Source organism: Macrobrachium nipponense, chromosome 30 (genome assembly GCF_015104395.2).
Source record: "Macrobrachium nipponense isolate FS-2020 chromosome 30, ASM1510439v2, whole genome shotgun sequence".
NCBI lineage: Eukaryota > Metazoa > Arthropoda > Malacostraca > Decapoda > Palaemonidae > Macrobrachium > Macrobrachium nipponense.
Window position 1 is genome coordinate 17,051,622 of NC_087218.1, and position 15,837 is coordinate 17,067,458.

Genomic DNA, 15,837 nt, shown 5'->3' on the forward strand with positions numbered 1-15,837 from the left:
AGCTCATTGCTATAGTTAATATAGTAAAACTACTTCTGTGGAGCAAAATAATCATATATCAACATATTTTTCATAGAAACTGGGAAATACTTCAAAACAAGTACTCATAAAAAACTAGGAAAATTTTTATTCAAGGGGAATAAATGGCAATTTTTGACATTCTCCCCCAAGAAGAATCATATTTAATTAGAAGTAATTACAACTGCACCCAAAATTTAAATCAAATATACATTTAGAGTACATCCATAGAAATTAAATCCTTTCTCTCTTGATCACAGCGGATTGCTGCTGCACACCGAGGTCTAGTACCATTCAGAGGCACACTATCTGGCTCCTGAGTTACAACACTATTAAATTCCCTCTCGGGTAATTCCAGAAGTACAAGCTTTGTGATTGATCTCATGTATAGTTTATTATTCACTCTCACTTCTACAGACCTAATCACACCATCAGACGACGGGAACAGCTGGGTAACCTTACCCAATGAGAGGAGGGATCTATAGCCTTTACCCAGATGATCTTCTAAGTCTACCATCACTATGTCCCCAACTTTCACATTTGCAGAGAGATTATTACTAGAATTATTATGTCTCTCTCTCAAGGACACTAAATAGTCTCTTTTCCAAGAGTTCTCAAATTTCCTTAACACTGATGATAATCTAAAATATTGTGCTCTAAGATCACTTGAACTCATGAAATCAGGGTCATCAGTTGCTAAATTGTTAAGAGGGGAAATACAAACATTTCGCCCATAAAGTAACATGGAGGGAGTCAAAGCCTCACAATCTCGATCAGAGGAGAGATAAGTCAGTGGTCGAGAATTTATCACAGCTTGAAACTCAACAAGTATAGTTCTCAACTCTTCAAAGGATACATGTTTGTGATACAAGGCCTTGGACAAACATCCCTTTAGAACACCAACAAGGCGTTCATAAAAGTCCTCCAGAAGGGAAGGCTCGCGGTGTAATGAACTTCCAATTAACACAATTTCCTTCAAGGTAGACTTTACCTCTGGTTCCTCCATAATTTCCTTCAGGAAATATTAAATCCAACAAAATTCCTACCATTGTCAGATATAATCAGACTCGGCAGAAAATTATACGCTAGAAAGCGTCGAATAGCCAGTAGGAAATCGGAAGCAGTCATGGAATGAGTCAATTCAAAATGAACCGCCTTGCTCGTAGTACAGGTAAATAGACTACAAAGACCTTCTCCTCCAACCAGTCTCATGATCAAAAACATTAATAGCACCGGTATAATCAACTCCTACTGATTGGAAAGGTCTATCATATCTCACTCTTTCTGTGGGTAATGGCGGGGGAGGGGGCAAAGACAACCGTTTCTTGGTTAACTTCTGACAGAAAACACACTTGGACAGAATTGATTTGATAACTTGTCGTGCTTTAGGTACCCAAACGTTTCTCTCAACAATACCAGTACAGAATTGACACCACAATGGTGATGATGTCTATGCAAATGTTCAACTATCAAACACTGTTAAATAACTTCTGGAAGGCAATAACATTGGGCACTGAGTATCATAAGACATGGAAGCGTTTTTCATGCGACTCTGAGACCTAATAAGATTTTCCTCATCAACAAATAAGTTTAACTGATTACACAAGTTCTTAACATCCATGGACACTCCATGTGAATTCTTATCACAGAGGTACATTCTGGTAGTAGAAAAATGTTGCTTCTGTTCAAGGAGGACAAGTGCTTTCATTTCGTTAACAACAAACTTAGAACCTTTACTGCACTTAAGAAAAAGCAATATTGACCTCATGATACGTTTAAGCTTACTTAAATTACTATAACGTGGGGATAGTCAATTAATGGGTTGGAGGGTGAACAAACTTAGGTTCTGAAAGAATTTCATTAACATGCACAGTTTCTGTAGCTAAAGACTGGGGATAATCACCAGTTAAAAGCCATTTAGGGCCATTCCACCATAAGGAATTTTGCGCTAAATCTTTACTATTACTACCTCTGGATTAGCAATATCAGCTGGATTATCCTTAGAGGGGGTATACCGTAGAGGAAACTTGAATTCATTAATTTCAGTGACTGTTTCGTACATAGGGAATTTTACTATTATTGTTCTTCACCCAACAAATAGAAACCATGGAGTCACTCCAGAGAGTGCAAGAACTAACTCTTAAATCATCATTCTGCATTAATCTTCCAGCAAGTTTCGCACCCAAGGACAAGGCTGTCAATTCCAAACGCGGAATAGTCTGTTTAGGGTTTGCTGCCACTTTACACTTACTGACCAGTAAATTGCTTACACTTCTCTTGAAATCAATCACATAGGCAGCAGCTCCATATGCTTTGTTAGAGGCATCACAAAATACATGTAAGTGGGAACATTCAGGATGTACAACAAACCTAGGAAACTTAAAACTTTCTACATTTCTAAAACACTTGCAAATTTCATCAAACCTTGAACATAATGATTCTGGCAAAGGGTCATCCCACCCGTAGTTACTCCACAAACATTTAAAAAAATATTTACCTCTCACCTGTATTGGTGACAATAATCCTAGAGGATCAAACATCCGAGCTACTATTGATAAAACCTTTCGTTTGGTTAAAGGTCCTTTATACTCACAATTTACTTCCTTCAGTGACATCTCATCTTGTGCTAGATACCACTCTAAACCCAAAACGTTTACTCTTTCTTTGATAACATCTATGGTTCTGTTAAACTCTGAATCATTACTGACCCATTCTTGTAGAGGCATATTAGCGTCTTCAAGAATCGCATTTATTACTGGATACTCATCCATCAAGACTGACACATCCTTGTAAGTTTTACTAAAATTATTGTCAATCCTTTTTACTTTATCCTTAAAACACTTAACTGATTCTCTTTCTTCAGGACTAATTTCAGAGTGACGAATACCAACACTTTCTAAATCCCATAATTTTCTAACTTCACAACAAGAATTAATAGGGATTTCCTCTACTTCTATTCTTGAACAACATACATTTAATGTAGTAATCTCATTAGATTCTACATTGTCATAAGACCAACTAGGAAGAGGTCCAAAAATTAGTGCACCACCAGAACTATTCAATATCTGTATTCCAGAGCAAATTTGACTGTTCTGAATGAATTTTCCATAGTAATCAGCTCCAATGACTAATTCTATACCATTTACTTCATCTGAATTTAAATCATTATCTGCTAATTTTATGCCTTTACTCGTCAAGAACGCAGCTGACTTACTTAATCCTGGAGAATAAATTCTGGAATTAACTCTATCGAATGCAATGGCATTAATGACAGTACGAATCTTACCTAGTCTCACCACAACTTTTACTATATTACAATTAACTTCCATGGCATCACTGCCAAATGGTTTTACCTTTAAGGCTACTGTTGCTATGGACGATAGACTAAGCTTATGGGCTAATTCCGTTGCAATAAACGTTCTTTGTGCACCAGAATCAAAGAGTGCTCTCTCAAAGGAACGATGTCCATTCCCTGACACAATTACATTAGCAGTAGGAAGAGCAGTCGAAACAGAAATCTTATTAGTCTGAGAATTATCAATTCCCAAAGAAGCAGTCATAACTACTGGGGAATCACATTTACTAACAGCACCTTTAGAATCATTATGAGATTTCCCAGAATTAACATTTGATTTACTAACATTAGTACTATTTACACTCAACTTTGGTGGAGCAGGATTAACAGGGTTTTCTGTTCTCTTACAAATCATCGGGTAATGAGACCCATCACATCTATTACATTTCGGCTTATTTCTACATTCAGAGAATAAATGACCTCCTTTGAGGCAAGCAAAGCACAATCTTAAATATTTAACTCTGTCCCTTCTACTATCAATGGATTTGAAAGGCTTACAATCGCGAGAGGCATGGTTCGATGAGTAAAACACGCAATTATTGTAAGGACCACTATTACTAGGTTTACTGTTACTTAGTTGTGCTCTCTGCACGTTTTGCACATTTGAGGGAATCACTTTAGAATAGTTGCCCTGATCCCGTTTTCTCTTATTAGAATTCTCACCTTCGTAACAAAATCCCATTAATTCACAAACATATTTCAAACCTGAGGAAATTTGCTTTAAATCAAGAGACATATACTATTATGTTTATTAGCTATAAGCTATAGCCTTACGTGTTTCAGGTGATAATTTCTCGCATATTATACTAGAGAAAACCGGGTTCATGGCCTCTACATCTAAATTCAATGTGTTCATTTGTAAAATAATCTTCTCATAATCCAATTTGAACGTGTTCAAATCCTCTATTGTATGACTGGGAGGGACTAAATGTGTTAATTTGGACATAAGTCTACGTTTCAATTTTTCCTTATTATCGTACTTCTCCTTAAGGGTCTGAATAGCTACTGAATAATTGGCATTAGTGACAAGCAAACCTCCTATGGCTTTAAAGGCGTTATCCCTTAAACTAGCTCTGAGTATAGAAAACTTAATCACATCGGAAATATCCCTACGATCGTGAACTAAACTGTTAAATATATCCCAAAATGCAAGCCATTCTTCCTCCACAACACTAAATTCAGGTATCTTAATTGCTGGGAGTTTAGGGGGAGGGAGAGGGTTAGTGGGAGCCGAAGGAGGAGGCAAAGCGGGCCGTTGATTTATATCTCCCGTGTCAATCTCGCTCATAGTTTTCTGTGTAGTAGCAATAGCTTTCCTTACACATCTAGTTATTGCTCCATAACTTCTACATAACCTCTCATATTCACTATCCTGTGAAATAATCGTCACATTCTGTGACCAACTATCTTCAAAACGTTGTAGACCATCAGTAAGACAACGTTCATACATTACGAGGGCCGATTTTGGTGTATCGGTATCACCAATGCAGCTACCTGCCTCATCAAGCAAATCTTGTAAGGAAATAATTTCCCCTTCAATAACTACCCTAATCTTGGAATCCATTTTCTTGTTAATGGATCAATAACAAACTTGCACAAATATCAAAAAATGTAAAGCAAATTATCTAAACCTGATTGAAATATAACATCCACTGAATGCTAGATAATTTGACCACGTGCTCTTCATCAATTCACAAAATACATTAGTCACGAAAAACCTAAATCCAAAAATGGCTACGAAATTCAACAAGAATTTCTTCACAGAGTAATCACTAAATACGAACAATAATGTTCCATAAACGACAGATTACTTGGCAAACACTCCAAGTAATTCAATACCTTACCCTGCTCACCAAATAACTTTGGACACGTGCCAGCTATACTAAAATGACTTTAAAGCCAACCATCACCAACGTGAACTTTATCGCAAATTATCTTTAACATCAAAAAAAAAAAAAAAAAAAAAATCCTTTGTGAATCGTTATGGCATCCGGTTCGTTCGAAGGACCAGCAAAGAATGTGGTGAAACTAAGCTGAATTTTAGGGCCACATTCGGTACGATTTCATTCAACCTTAAGCCCTCCTCCACTAGCTTTGATTGAGACCAAGTTACAGTGCTGAGGAGTTTACTAACTTACTTAAAGTCAAGAAACATTGCCTTTTTATTCAACAAAAGTGCAGTTGAGAAACAATCAACTGTATTTCCTGCACCAATTCTTTTTTGAGTGATGCCACACGGGTTCACAAAGACGCATGTAAAAGTTTAACACATATAATTAATATTTAAAGAACACAACAATTATCCAAATTACGTTAAGAAGCAAGAAAACTAACACATAACTTATTAACAAAACGTTACGTTACTTCGATAGAAATAAAACATAAATGGCAAACAGGATCTCAGAATATCCTTATGAAGAAGTTACTGCAATGGCGACGACGATTCACGAGGTGATGTGGCTGGATTCTACAAGAATATCTTCTTTTACTTGCCTTCGTGGAGTCAGATGCTAAAATCCGAGAGCTTCACCTTTCCACCCTAGAAGAAAACTCGGGAGGAGTATATTGCATAACACAGTTGTCACATCTACAAAATTACAGGGGTACGTAACAACATCAATTTAAAAAACAAACTTCAAGTGCTCTAATCGTAACCCAACATACAAAAAAAAACAAAAAAAAAGGGAGTTTCGTCCAGAAGGCAAGCATAAATTACTGGCATGTGCCCTTACAATAAGAAAATAATATATATAGTCTCCACAGGAAGAAGTTTGACACAACTGTAATGATACGTCATCTAATTTTATAGAGATGGACAAAATTTGCAAAAAACGTGGTTTATTACTTTGAATATCAATGTACTAATTTATACCAGCTCATTGCTATTGTTGATATAATAAAACAACTTCTGTGGAGCAAAATAATCATATATCAACATATTTTTCATAGAAACTAGGAAATACTTCAAAACAAGTGCTCATAAAAAACTAGGAAAATTTTTATTCAAGGGGAATAAACGGCAATTTTTGACAGGTGCTTGGTAGCCCATTCGATTTTCCAATACCACGACTTTAGTTGCTCCAGTTCCATGGTTCTCAACCGGGGGGGAGTTCCCACCTAGGGGAATTTCAGACTTTCAGGAGGGAATTGTGACTAGAGATTGGCTGGCTCAACCTGGCTTTAGGAACACTACCCACAATAACATTCTGACATAAGGTGAAGGGTGCGTGGGCGAAAAAAGGCTCACCAGTTTCAAAGTTAGTGTCACGGTAGAAGCACCTGAGTTGGCTTTATCTTCTCGAGGAAGATGAACGTTTGATATTATTGGAACAGCGACAGCACTGGGTCTTGGTTTCTTTGTATAGGACATCATATTCCTCTGCACATTGGCAGTCGCTGGAGACCTTGCACTGATGGGGAAATCAGAACCACATCGTCGGCGTAACAGAGGTTGTTTATAGTTGTTTCTGTGACAGTGCATCCGATTGGGAGTGAGTTCAGTTTGACATTCAGAGCATCTGTGTACGTACTGAACAGCTATGGTGAGAGAATGCCCCTTTGGCGAATACCGTTTAGGGAACCGAATGTGTACCACAGTACGTTCCCCCATTTGACACAATCGCTGTGTGGAGAACCAGCAATATAAAATGCCAAGTAAATATAGAGGTGTGCCTCTTTTATGCATCTTCAGGAAGAGCTTCAGGTAGTTTACTCTGTCAAATGCTTTTCTCACATCCACAAAAAATAGGAAAACAGGAGAGGCTGATGATAGGTAGTAGTTCAGCAATTCTTTCAGTATGTAGATGCAGGTGTAGGTTGAGTGGTTTGCTTTAAATCCCCTGGTTGTCAGTGTGTGTGTTGAAAGGAGAGAAGTCTCACTAGAAGAACCGACTCAAGTGTCTTCGACACGATCGTTGTGAATGCAATCGGCCGGTAATTGCCAGGGTCAGCTGCATCCTTTAGCTTGTTTTTGATTAATGGTATCAAGTGAACTAAGAGTAGGCAGTCTGTAAAGTGTTAAAAGAAATATTTTACATTTCCCCTTTCCAAACAAATACCAGATGATAGATTAGGGAATTGTTTTCCCAAAAGACCAGTACGGACCTTCGCCCATTTTTTTATCTTTTTTAGATTTACGTTTCTACATTTGTCTCTTGGTCATTTATTAACCTGTGAATGAGGTAAAAGAGCAGTCCCGAAGCTGGACCGGTGATATTGTTTTTCTTGAAATGGATGGGGAATGGTGGCTCGTGGAAGGAGTTAGAAGGGGTGGGTGAGGGAGGGTTAAACAGAATTTCGAAAAATAGTGCAGTAGGAGCTGAAGAGACAGTAATGGAAAAAAAAAAAAAAAAAAAATAGAACCAATATCTAGGCAGTTCTGCCATCAGCTGTGAGCCCTAATTTTCAAAAGGGTTCTGCTATCAGAGGTGAGCTATAATAAGAAAAAATAGAAAGAAGTAATTTCCGACAAGTTCTTTTTTTTTTTCTCTCTCGAAACTTTGCAGGTGTTCACGGGCTAGCACGAAAATGGACTGTTGCCAGCAGGGACTGCAGTTCGGGTTCGGGGTTTTTCTTGGTGAGACGTCTTCACAAGAAAAGGCGCTTTTTTTTTTTATTTAAATATCTGTCGTCGGTAAATACTTAAATTGCGTTGTACTGTTCGGAAAGGAAAACGTGAGGACGTAACTGGATGTTCATGTGATCTATTTTTGATGAAACTGAGAAGCTTTGGAAAATCACGCGAATCGTTATTTGTACGAAGAAATGAGAGACGGATTTCGCTAATTGTGTAGCTTATATATTCCTGAATTGTAGCTCGTGTAAGGAAGAGATATGGTCTTGAAGTCTCGCCGAGTACGCCAGAATTATCAAGTAAAGTTCACAGATGCAAAGAAAAGTTCAAAGGTCAACGAAGAGAGTTTCTCGTCATCAACTCAAAAGTATCGAACTCAAAATGGAAACCAACTATTGAGGAATAATCGCAATTCATCTTCATCCATAGGCCTAACTGTCTCGTGAACCAACTTTAGACCTATATCCCCGTGTCATCTTAACGCAGTAACTGCCCAGTGTACTGTCTTTACATCTATATATTTCCGTCGGCGTCATATTTATTAATGACACTCGTTTACCTGAACAGCTAATAGATTAACAAATTACGCCGGATTACCAGAGATCCATTAGCGACTCGGAGGAGACTGTAATATAAATGAATAAAAAACAAACACAAATCCAAACCATCCCCTCATGGCTGCTCCGGGAAGAAGCTTATCGCTCAAAAGAGCCACGTTGTTTGCCACATATTCAAAGCAGTTGATTTCATTTTATATGAAATTAATTTGTGACATTCGAAAGACAGCCATAGGAGAGGATGCGACAATGGAATTGTATCAGCTATACCACTTTACATCACCTATAAAGTGGTTGCCATATCTCTGAAAAACAAAACCACGTGAATTTTTTGGTGGGTACGTTGGATAAACGTACTCGTCGGTCCTACCTCCAAATTCGTACATCAACGCCAACGAATATTCGCTGGCTTTAGTTGAAGGATAACCCTTAGGTAAATTTCTCTCTCTCTCTCTCTCTCTCTCTGAGTCAAACAGGCCGAGAATAGCCTTTATCAGGTTCAGATCTGTATAAACTAATCCTGTACAATAATAATCAGTGATTTATACTTAGTCACAAGGTTCATTTTCTCTCTTTGTAAAACGCTGCATTTTGTCTACATGGTAAATAACACTATGGAAGTAAGCTGGAAATTATTTTAGAGTTATGAAAAGCTCTGCTTTGAAGACAGTGAAACAAATTTCAAAACGTTATAAACAGAAATAAAAGCCTTCCATGTTTTGCGTCTGCAGTTAATGACAAACGTGCTTTTCGTACTCGAAAGAGAATTACCTACTATGTAGGATTTAGCAATAGAACAGTCAGTGCTCATTTTAAGCATGACAACCAATACACACATGTGTTATAAATGAGTAAAGTAGAAGTACGAAAAAAAAAAAAAAAAAAAAAACCGGGAAAAGGGGGGGGGGGGGAGGGGATATCGTGGCGAATGCAGTTGGATGTGGCTGGGGGTAGTACCCTGCGCCGCCATGACGGATTGGTTGGACCATTACTCTTACATCATCAGTGTCTCGTCCTTTTGTTTACCGAGGACGTTCTCTGCTGATTTTGTGCCCATAGAAGACATCTCGATGTTCGGAGGAAGGGGCTTTAATTAAGGCCGCTAAGAAGGAGAGTTAGAGAATAAAGCTGTGGCATATAAATAATGAGGTTGTTATGCGCTTTCCCTTTTAATCAACCCATAAGATGGCTTCATTGGAAGATGATGATGTCGGGGATGAGAGCAGTCATCTGGAGGGAGACTCCTTTTCATGTTAGATGCCCTTATTCGTATCTGCTTTTGAAGATTGTTGAACATTATTTTGAAAGATCGAAAGTATCATTGTGTTAAATTTAGTTGTGTTCAATTTAGCAAACTTGTGATATAAAAATTGCACCGAATTGGGATTTAGAAAGAATTCCCGCTTGATTTGCCAAAGAACTGATCATTTTTTACGATGGAAAGTTGTACATTCCATTCATGTTATCAGAAGAGACCATAAACACTTGTACCTATCATACAAGTGGCATGAATTTTGAAAAGTGTTGCCAGACGTACTGTAAGATGAAGCAGTCTTCTAATGTCATTTAACGACCTTTGAACTCAACCGTACTAGACCAAAAATAAATCCATTTAAAACCAATTTAAGAGGCCAGGCGGAGGAAGTCATTTACAATGTCTTCAAATATTTCTTTCACAAAAAAAGAGATGGCTGACCTTTAATTGACATAACAACATTGATGGATCGTGTGACTGCTGCGACAGTAAGTAAAGATAAGCACGAGCCTGTTTTTTCATGAACCAATAAACCATCATTCAAGAACAGAGGCATTGCATGATGATTTTGGAAAGTGCGTCTCACTCTGAACTGTATTAAACTTTTATGCAAGAACAACCAAACCAATGAACAAGCATTATGATTTGAGACTCAACGGCCTAGTATCATAAATTGAAACCATAGGCCAAGGTCTCGGATTTAGAAGATTACAATGGCTCCAGGTAGGCCTAAAGGATTGTTCTTCCACATAAAATCTGACAGTGCTGTATTACTCTGTTTTAGCTCCAACCCACCACTTGCACTGGTTCTACTGTAATAATTGTTACTCCAGTGCTGCAGTTAAATCGAATCTGGTCTCCTTGAAGGACAAAAGGAAGGCTGGGATGAAGGATTTATGCATTACACCTTTTTGTCTCTGATTTGAAAAAAAAGCTTTGGAGGCCTCATAAATTACAGTGTTCCAGTTCTTCACTGAAACATGGCAACCAGTGTGCCTTCCACACTCAGCTACCACACCAGATTTAGGCGGCGTCATCTGAGCCATGTGGTCTGAGACACCACATTTCCATTTCTACACAGTACCAAAACTGGTACAGAACTCGGTAGTTAACTTGATGAGCTGTCCTGTGAGCAAAAGCCAGTGCTAACGTAGACCCAATAAGTTAATGTAGTCTGGGGACCCCATGTAAGACATAGGGCGAGTCCATGCTACAGAAAGCAACGTTAACTCACTACATATTTATCAGTAACAAGTTGAAAACGAGTCATCAAATATAAATGGAGAACAAGTCATTGGTTGATGCTGGATAGCCGTGTGAAATACCTGTTAAAACTACTAAAAAGATGTTTAACTGCATTCAACCTGTTTACGATGTTAGCGGTGTGTTTGTACCAGTCTTAGCTTCGGTTGCATGGGAGTTCTTTATTGTATGTAACAACATGTATATATATATATATATATATATATATATATATATATATATATATATATATATATATATAAGTAATATACATATATATATATATATATAATATATATATATATATATATATTATATATATACATATGTATATAGTATCTATATACAGACATATATATGTATGTATACATACATATACACAATTATATATGTATTTATACATATGTACTAATTTTCAATAAGATGACGCTTTAATATGGTATCATATGCTGACTAATAAAAATGTATAGAAATATCTATATTCAACATGCTAAAACATTAAATCAGTAGATTTAAGGGAGCTTTTGAAGAATAGCGGTCCCATACGAACCTGGGACCTTTATTCTTCAAAAGGATAAAACTGGGGTCCTATTGTTAAAAAGGTATTAAGTGGAGAACAACCGCCAAGGAAAACAAGTAATAACATGATTGGTTGTCAGTGGTGAACAAACCTAAAGATAAGCAAACAACTGCTTGTTTGATTGTCAGTACCAATGTTATATTCATAGGGGAGCAACTACATATCCGCGGACGATCGATTTATGTGTGCTGTCAGTAAGGCCGTGGCGGAACGGCGCTTCGCGCCTTATCTGCATATTTAAAGATTCTTGGCAAGCACGGCATGTTCTGGCAAGAAGTAATGTTGCGCTGCGCGCGCTAGCCACAGGGGTTACAGTAAGGCCGTGGCGGAACTACGGGATCTCCGACCGTTGTGTCCGTGGATCTGTATTCTTCAAAAGGCCCAAACTGGGACCCCTATTCTTCAAAAGGCCCAAGGGACCCCTATTCTTCAAAAGGTTGTATGGGACCGCTATTCTTCAAAAGCTCTGATTTAAGTCATCACACTTTCAAACATTACCTTTATCTATGAAAGCTTGGGCTAAATATCAACAAATATATATTATAAATCACTGTGGAACTCGCCTGCTGAAATTAGCTCTCTATTTTCCAGGTGTAATTTTACAAGGGAAATTATGAGCAAAGCTAAGAAGTTCTTTGTTTTCTTATTCGTATGTATAGTGTGTGGACTGACTCTTCATCTTTTGCCTCGCATAAATCATAACATTTTGACTCAGCCCTCGAGTCATTTTGCTGGACCTCTACTTAATGGTAAGTCATCATTCATCTGTCAGTCTTCGTCGTTGCCTCATACCCCAAGCATCTTTTGAATTTAAACTGTTTAATACATCCAAGTTTTTACAAAGGCAAGGCATTAGCAATGGTTAATCAGTATCTGTGAGAATAATGCTGGTGATAGCTCACTTTTTTATAGTATTTTTTTTTAAGTTAACGAAAGGAATTAATTTGTTTAGATATTTTTGTTCTTCTTCTTCAGCTTCTTTCCCAGACACTGTCCCGGGCCCATCAGCTCTATTTCGAGATGAAACATTCGCGCCAGTGATGGAGCTCTTTCGAAAGAAAGCTATGGGAAAGCTCGTCCCGCAGTTAACAAGGTATTTATTTCTAGCATCTAGAAACTGCTATCATGTCTATTATCATCATTGTTCTTATTGTAAGTGACTAAACAACTTATGAAAATGACGTTATTGATAACTTCATTTCGCGTTACTATATATATATCGGTTTCCTTTTGATTTCATTTTCATTCGTCTGTCGTTAATTTATAGTTTCCTTTATCGCCTTCTTCCTCTCTCTTTTCTTTATTCTTCACATGAATAACGAATAGACCTTTTACGGAATCATCCAAATCTTTCATTTATATTTTCGACCAATTATTCTTGATGAGTTGTTATCATGTTACTAGACCTAGTTCAGGCTCCCACCCCACCTTTGCCGTAATTGTTCCAGTTTCACTGTTGTTCCAAAGAATCATAAGGGATCCTCTACCCTCAGATTCAGGTCGGGCTCTGTGCCCCGGGCATTGCTGTGGTCACGTCCCTTCATGGGGAAAGGGTATTGGGACGCCGCCTTCTCCCAAGTCAGGAAAGAGGAATGCCCTCTGCCCTGTGAAATCGTCTACGACGTCAAAGAGGTAATTCTTATATAGAATTTTTCTGATCCGTTACATACTTGTTTACCTAAAAGCTTTTGGGATGTTAGTTTAATTATATATTAAGTCTCATAAGGTCAGCTTTGCCTATCCTTGAGTTAGCAAATAACAAAGCCAATTGTAATATATTCTATACTATTTTTTTCTTACTGCAAATTGCCTTACAATGGTAAATCAGTTTAGGAACTTGAGAATTAACTGATAAACTCTTGTGATATGTTTCAACCATATATCTTCTAAATTCATTTTGAATAATAACTTGACAACCGATTCCTTGTCGTCGCCATCAACCTACACATCAGTTTCATTTCCAGAAGAATACCACGGACGCCATCCTCATCTTCCTGAGAGGCGCGAAGGATTCCCAGACAGTCACGGCGGGCCTGTCTCCCCGCGACCCCCGGCAACCTTGGGTCATGTTGAACTTCGAATCGCCGGCTCTTGCGAACAGCGTGCACGGAACCCGATACGAGAAATACGACGGCCTCTTCAACCGCACGATGTTTTACCGCCGGGACTCAGATGTCGTGTTCAGCCATGGCTTCGTTATCTCCAAGGAGGACGCGCACTTCCTCCCCAGGTCGTGGGTCATCCCTCCGCTGACGGAAGCGGCGAATTACGCGAGAAAGTTGGCTGTGGCGTTCATATCCAACTGCAGAGCTGCGTCGAGGCGTCTGCAGTACGTCAGGAGAGTTCAGAAGTACGCCCAGGTCGACGTCTACGGACGATGCGGGAATCTGTCGTGCAGTGGATCCATGTACGTCGAGCACATGTACAACACGACGACGGACCCGTGTCTGAAGGTCGCCGGCGAAGGTTACCTCTTCTACTTCGCCTTCGAGAACAACTTCTGCAGCGAATACGTCACGGAGAAGGTCTACAATCTGATGCACTATCCCATCGTTCCCGTGGTTCTAGGTTCGGCGAATTACTCGTCGGTCCTACCTCCGAATTCGTACATCAACGCCAACGAATATTCGCCGAAGGAGCTGGCGGAGAGATTGCTTTACTTGAAGGATAATCCTCAGGTAAAATTCTCTCTCTCTCCACGGATATAGAACCATAAATATGTTACGAATGATAAGTCGACTGTGGGCGTCAAAGTGAATCTGCATTATAGATATACATACCACCCCTACACGTACTTATGCCCCTATACGTAATACATAAATGCATACATATGAATCATATGAGCGATATATCGATGTTAGTAGTATCTTCATTTTCATATTTGGGATAATCTACAATAATTAGATGTTTTTAATTCTATTCTGAGTATTGCAAGAGCAGGAGAATCAGTTAGGGAGGGAGACATGACGAACAGGCAATAATTCTTTCCAAACTCACTGATTTTACAGGAATACGAACAATACTTCGAATTTGTGCCCTTTTTATTTAATCATTTTTGTTGGTATTAGTAGTGCTTATTATGAGTATTAATTATGAAGACCACTTCACGTTAAATTAGGAATATAATGTTCACAGCTCATGAGTGAGGGCGAAATCTTGCACGCGGCTCGATTAAGCTAGTTACATCCACGTCTTAGTCTAGTCTTTATTTTTAGGAGGAACAGTTGCGAAGGAAGACATGTTATGTAAAGCCAATAATCCTATTCTATCTCACTGGCTTTACAGGAATACGAGCAATACTTCGAGTGGAAGAAGTATTATCAGCCTTCAACGGTCGGTGGAGTGAGAATCATGTGCGACTTGTGTTCTCGATTACACGACCCGGAATTTTACGAGCACAAAGTATACGAAGACTTCCACGATTGGTTCGTCGGGAAGTCTCGCTGTATGGCTGGGATGGAGCTACGCCGATGACACCTGGTGGGTCGCCTGGAGTGCCTGGGTTGATCACCTTTGTTAACTGAGTCCTCTATATATCTTTGATTAATATATCGACGTCCCGTAAGTTGTTTCATAACCTAAAGCTTGAGCTACAACCTATAATTGTGTTGGCTTTCTCTATGGACAAGTCGGTTACATACTCGTCTACCGATCTGAGGGTGCAGGTTCGATTCCCCGCTCTGCCAACACAGGACCAAAGGAATTTATTTCTGGCGATAGGAATTCATCTCTGGATGTGGTTCGCATCCCTTAATAAGATTTAGGTTCCGTTGCTAAGTAACCAATTGGTTCCTAGCCACGTAAAATTATCTAATCCTTCGGGCTCAACGGTCTGGTGAAACTAAAATATACTTGACTTCCAATGAAGCGACCGTAACTGCATGATCAGAGCCGCTCGACTACAGTAGCCCACTAGGTCTAGACCTTGGTAACCCATTCGATGTTCAATACTGCAACTTTGGTCGCACCAGTTTCATTGTTGGCGTTTTGGCAGAAGCACCAATGCGACGGTTTACTCATTACTGATCATTATAATGCCCCTGAAAGTTCTGTCGTGAGCTTCGTGTTCTGTTTAGAGATTATAAATTCACCAGACCTCCAGAGTACAAAATCAAGAGATAGTATTCACTATGGCTGACTATGAAAATCGAGGAATTTTCTGCATATTACTAAAAAAAATGTAAAAATATGCTAAAATGATACTAAAACTCTAAGTATGCTAGAATTTATGCCAAGTTCCAAATCTTGGGTTAAATT

At 38.7% G+C, this 15,837-nt stretch overlaps 2 protein-coding genes across 4 annotated transcripts; one reads left to right on the forward strand and one right to left on the reverse strand.

Moving 5' to 3' along the window:
• Positions 1-232: 232 nt before the first annotated feature.
• On the reverse strand, positions 233-1,024 carry LOC135201985 (uncharacterized). Its single transcript, XM_064231262.1, has one exon. The coding sequence runs from the start codon at positions 1,022-1,024 to the stop codon at positions 233-235; it is 792 nt and encodes a 263-aa protein (XP_064087332.1).
• Positions 1,025-6,532: 5,508 nt separating this feature from the next.
• LOC135202025 (alpha-(1,3)-fucosyltransferase C-like) lies at positions 6,533-15,466 on the forward strand. 3 transcript variants are annotated; one of them, XM_064231301.1, is made up of 6 exons: positions 6,533-6,630; positions 12,172-12,329; positions 12,556-12,673; positions 13,074-13,212; positions 13,545-14,258; positions 14,866-15,466. In XM_064231301.1, exons 2-6 carry the CDS (start codon positions 12,194-12,196, stop codon positions 15,052-15,054), a joined length of 1,296 nt encoding a protein of 431 aa, XP_064087371.1. In that variant the 5' UTR covers positions 6,533-6,630; positions 12,172-12,193; the 3' UTR covers positions 15,055-15,466. The 3 variants fall into 3 exon arrangements, with proteins under 3 accessions (XP_064087371.1, XP_064087369.1, XP_064087370.1); XM_064231299.1 differs by lacking the exon at positions 6,533-6,630 and adding an exon at positions 6,637-6,915; XM_064231300.1 differs by lacking the exon at positions 6,533-6,630 and adding an exon at positions 6,637-6,823.
• The last annotated feature ends 371 nt before the right edge of the window (positions 15,467-15,837 follow it).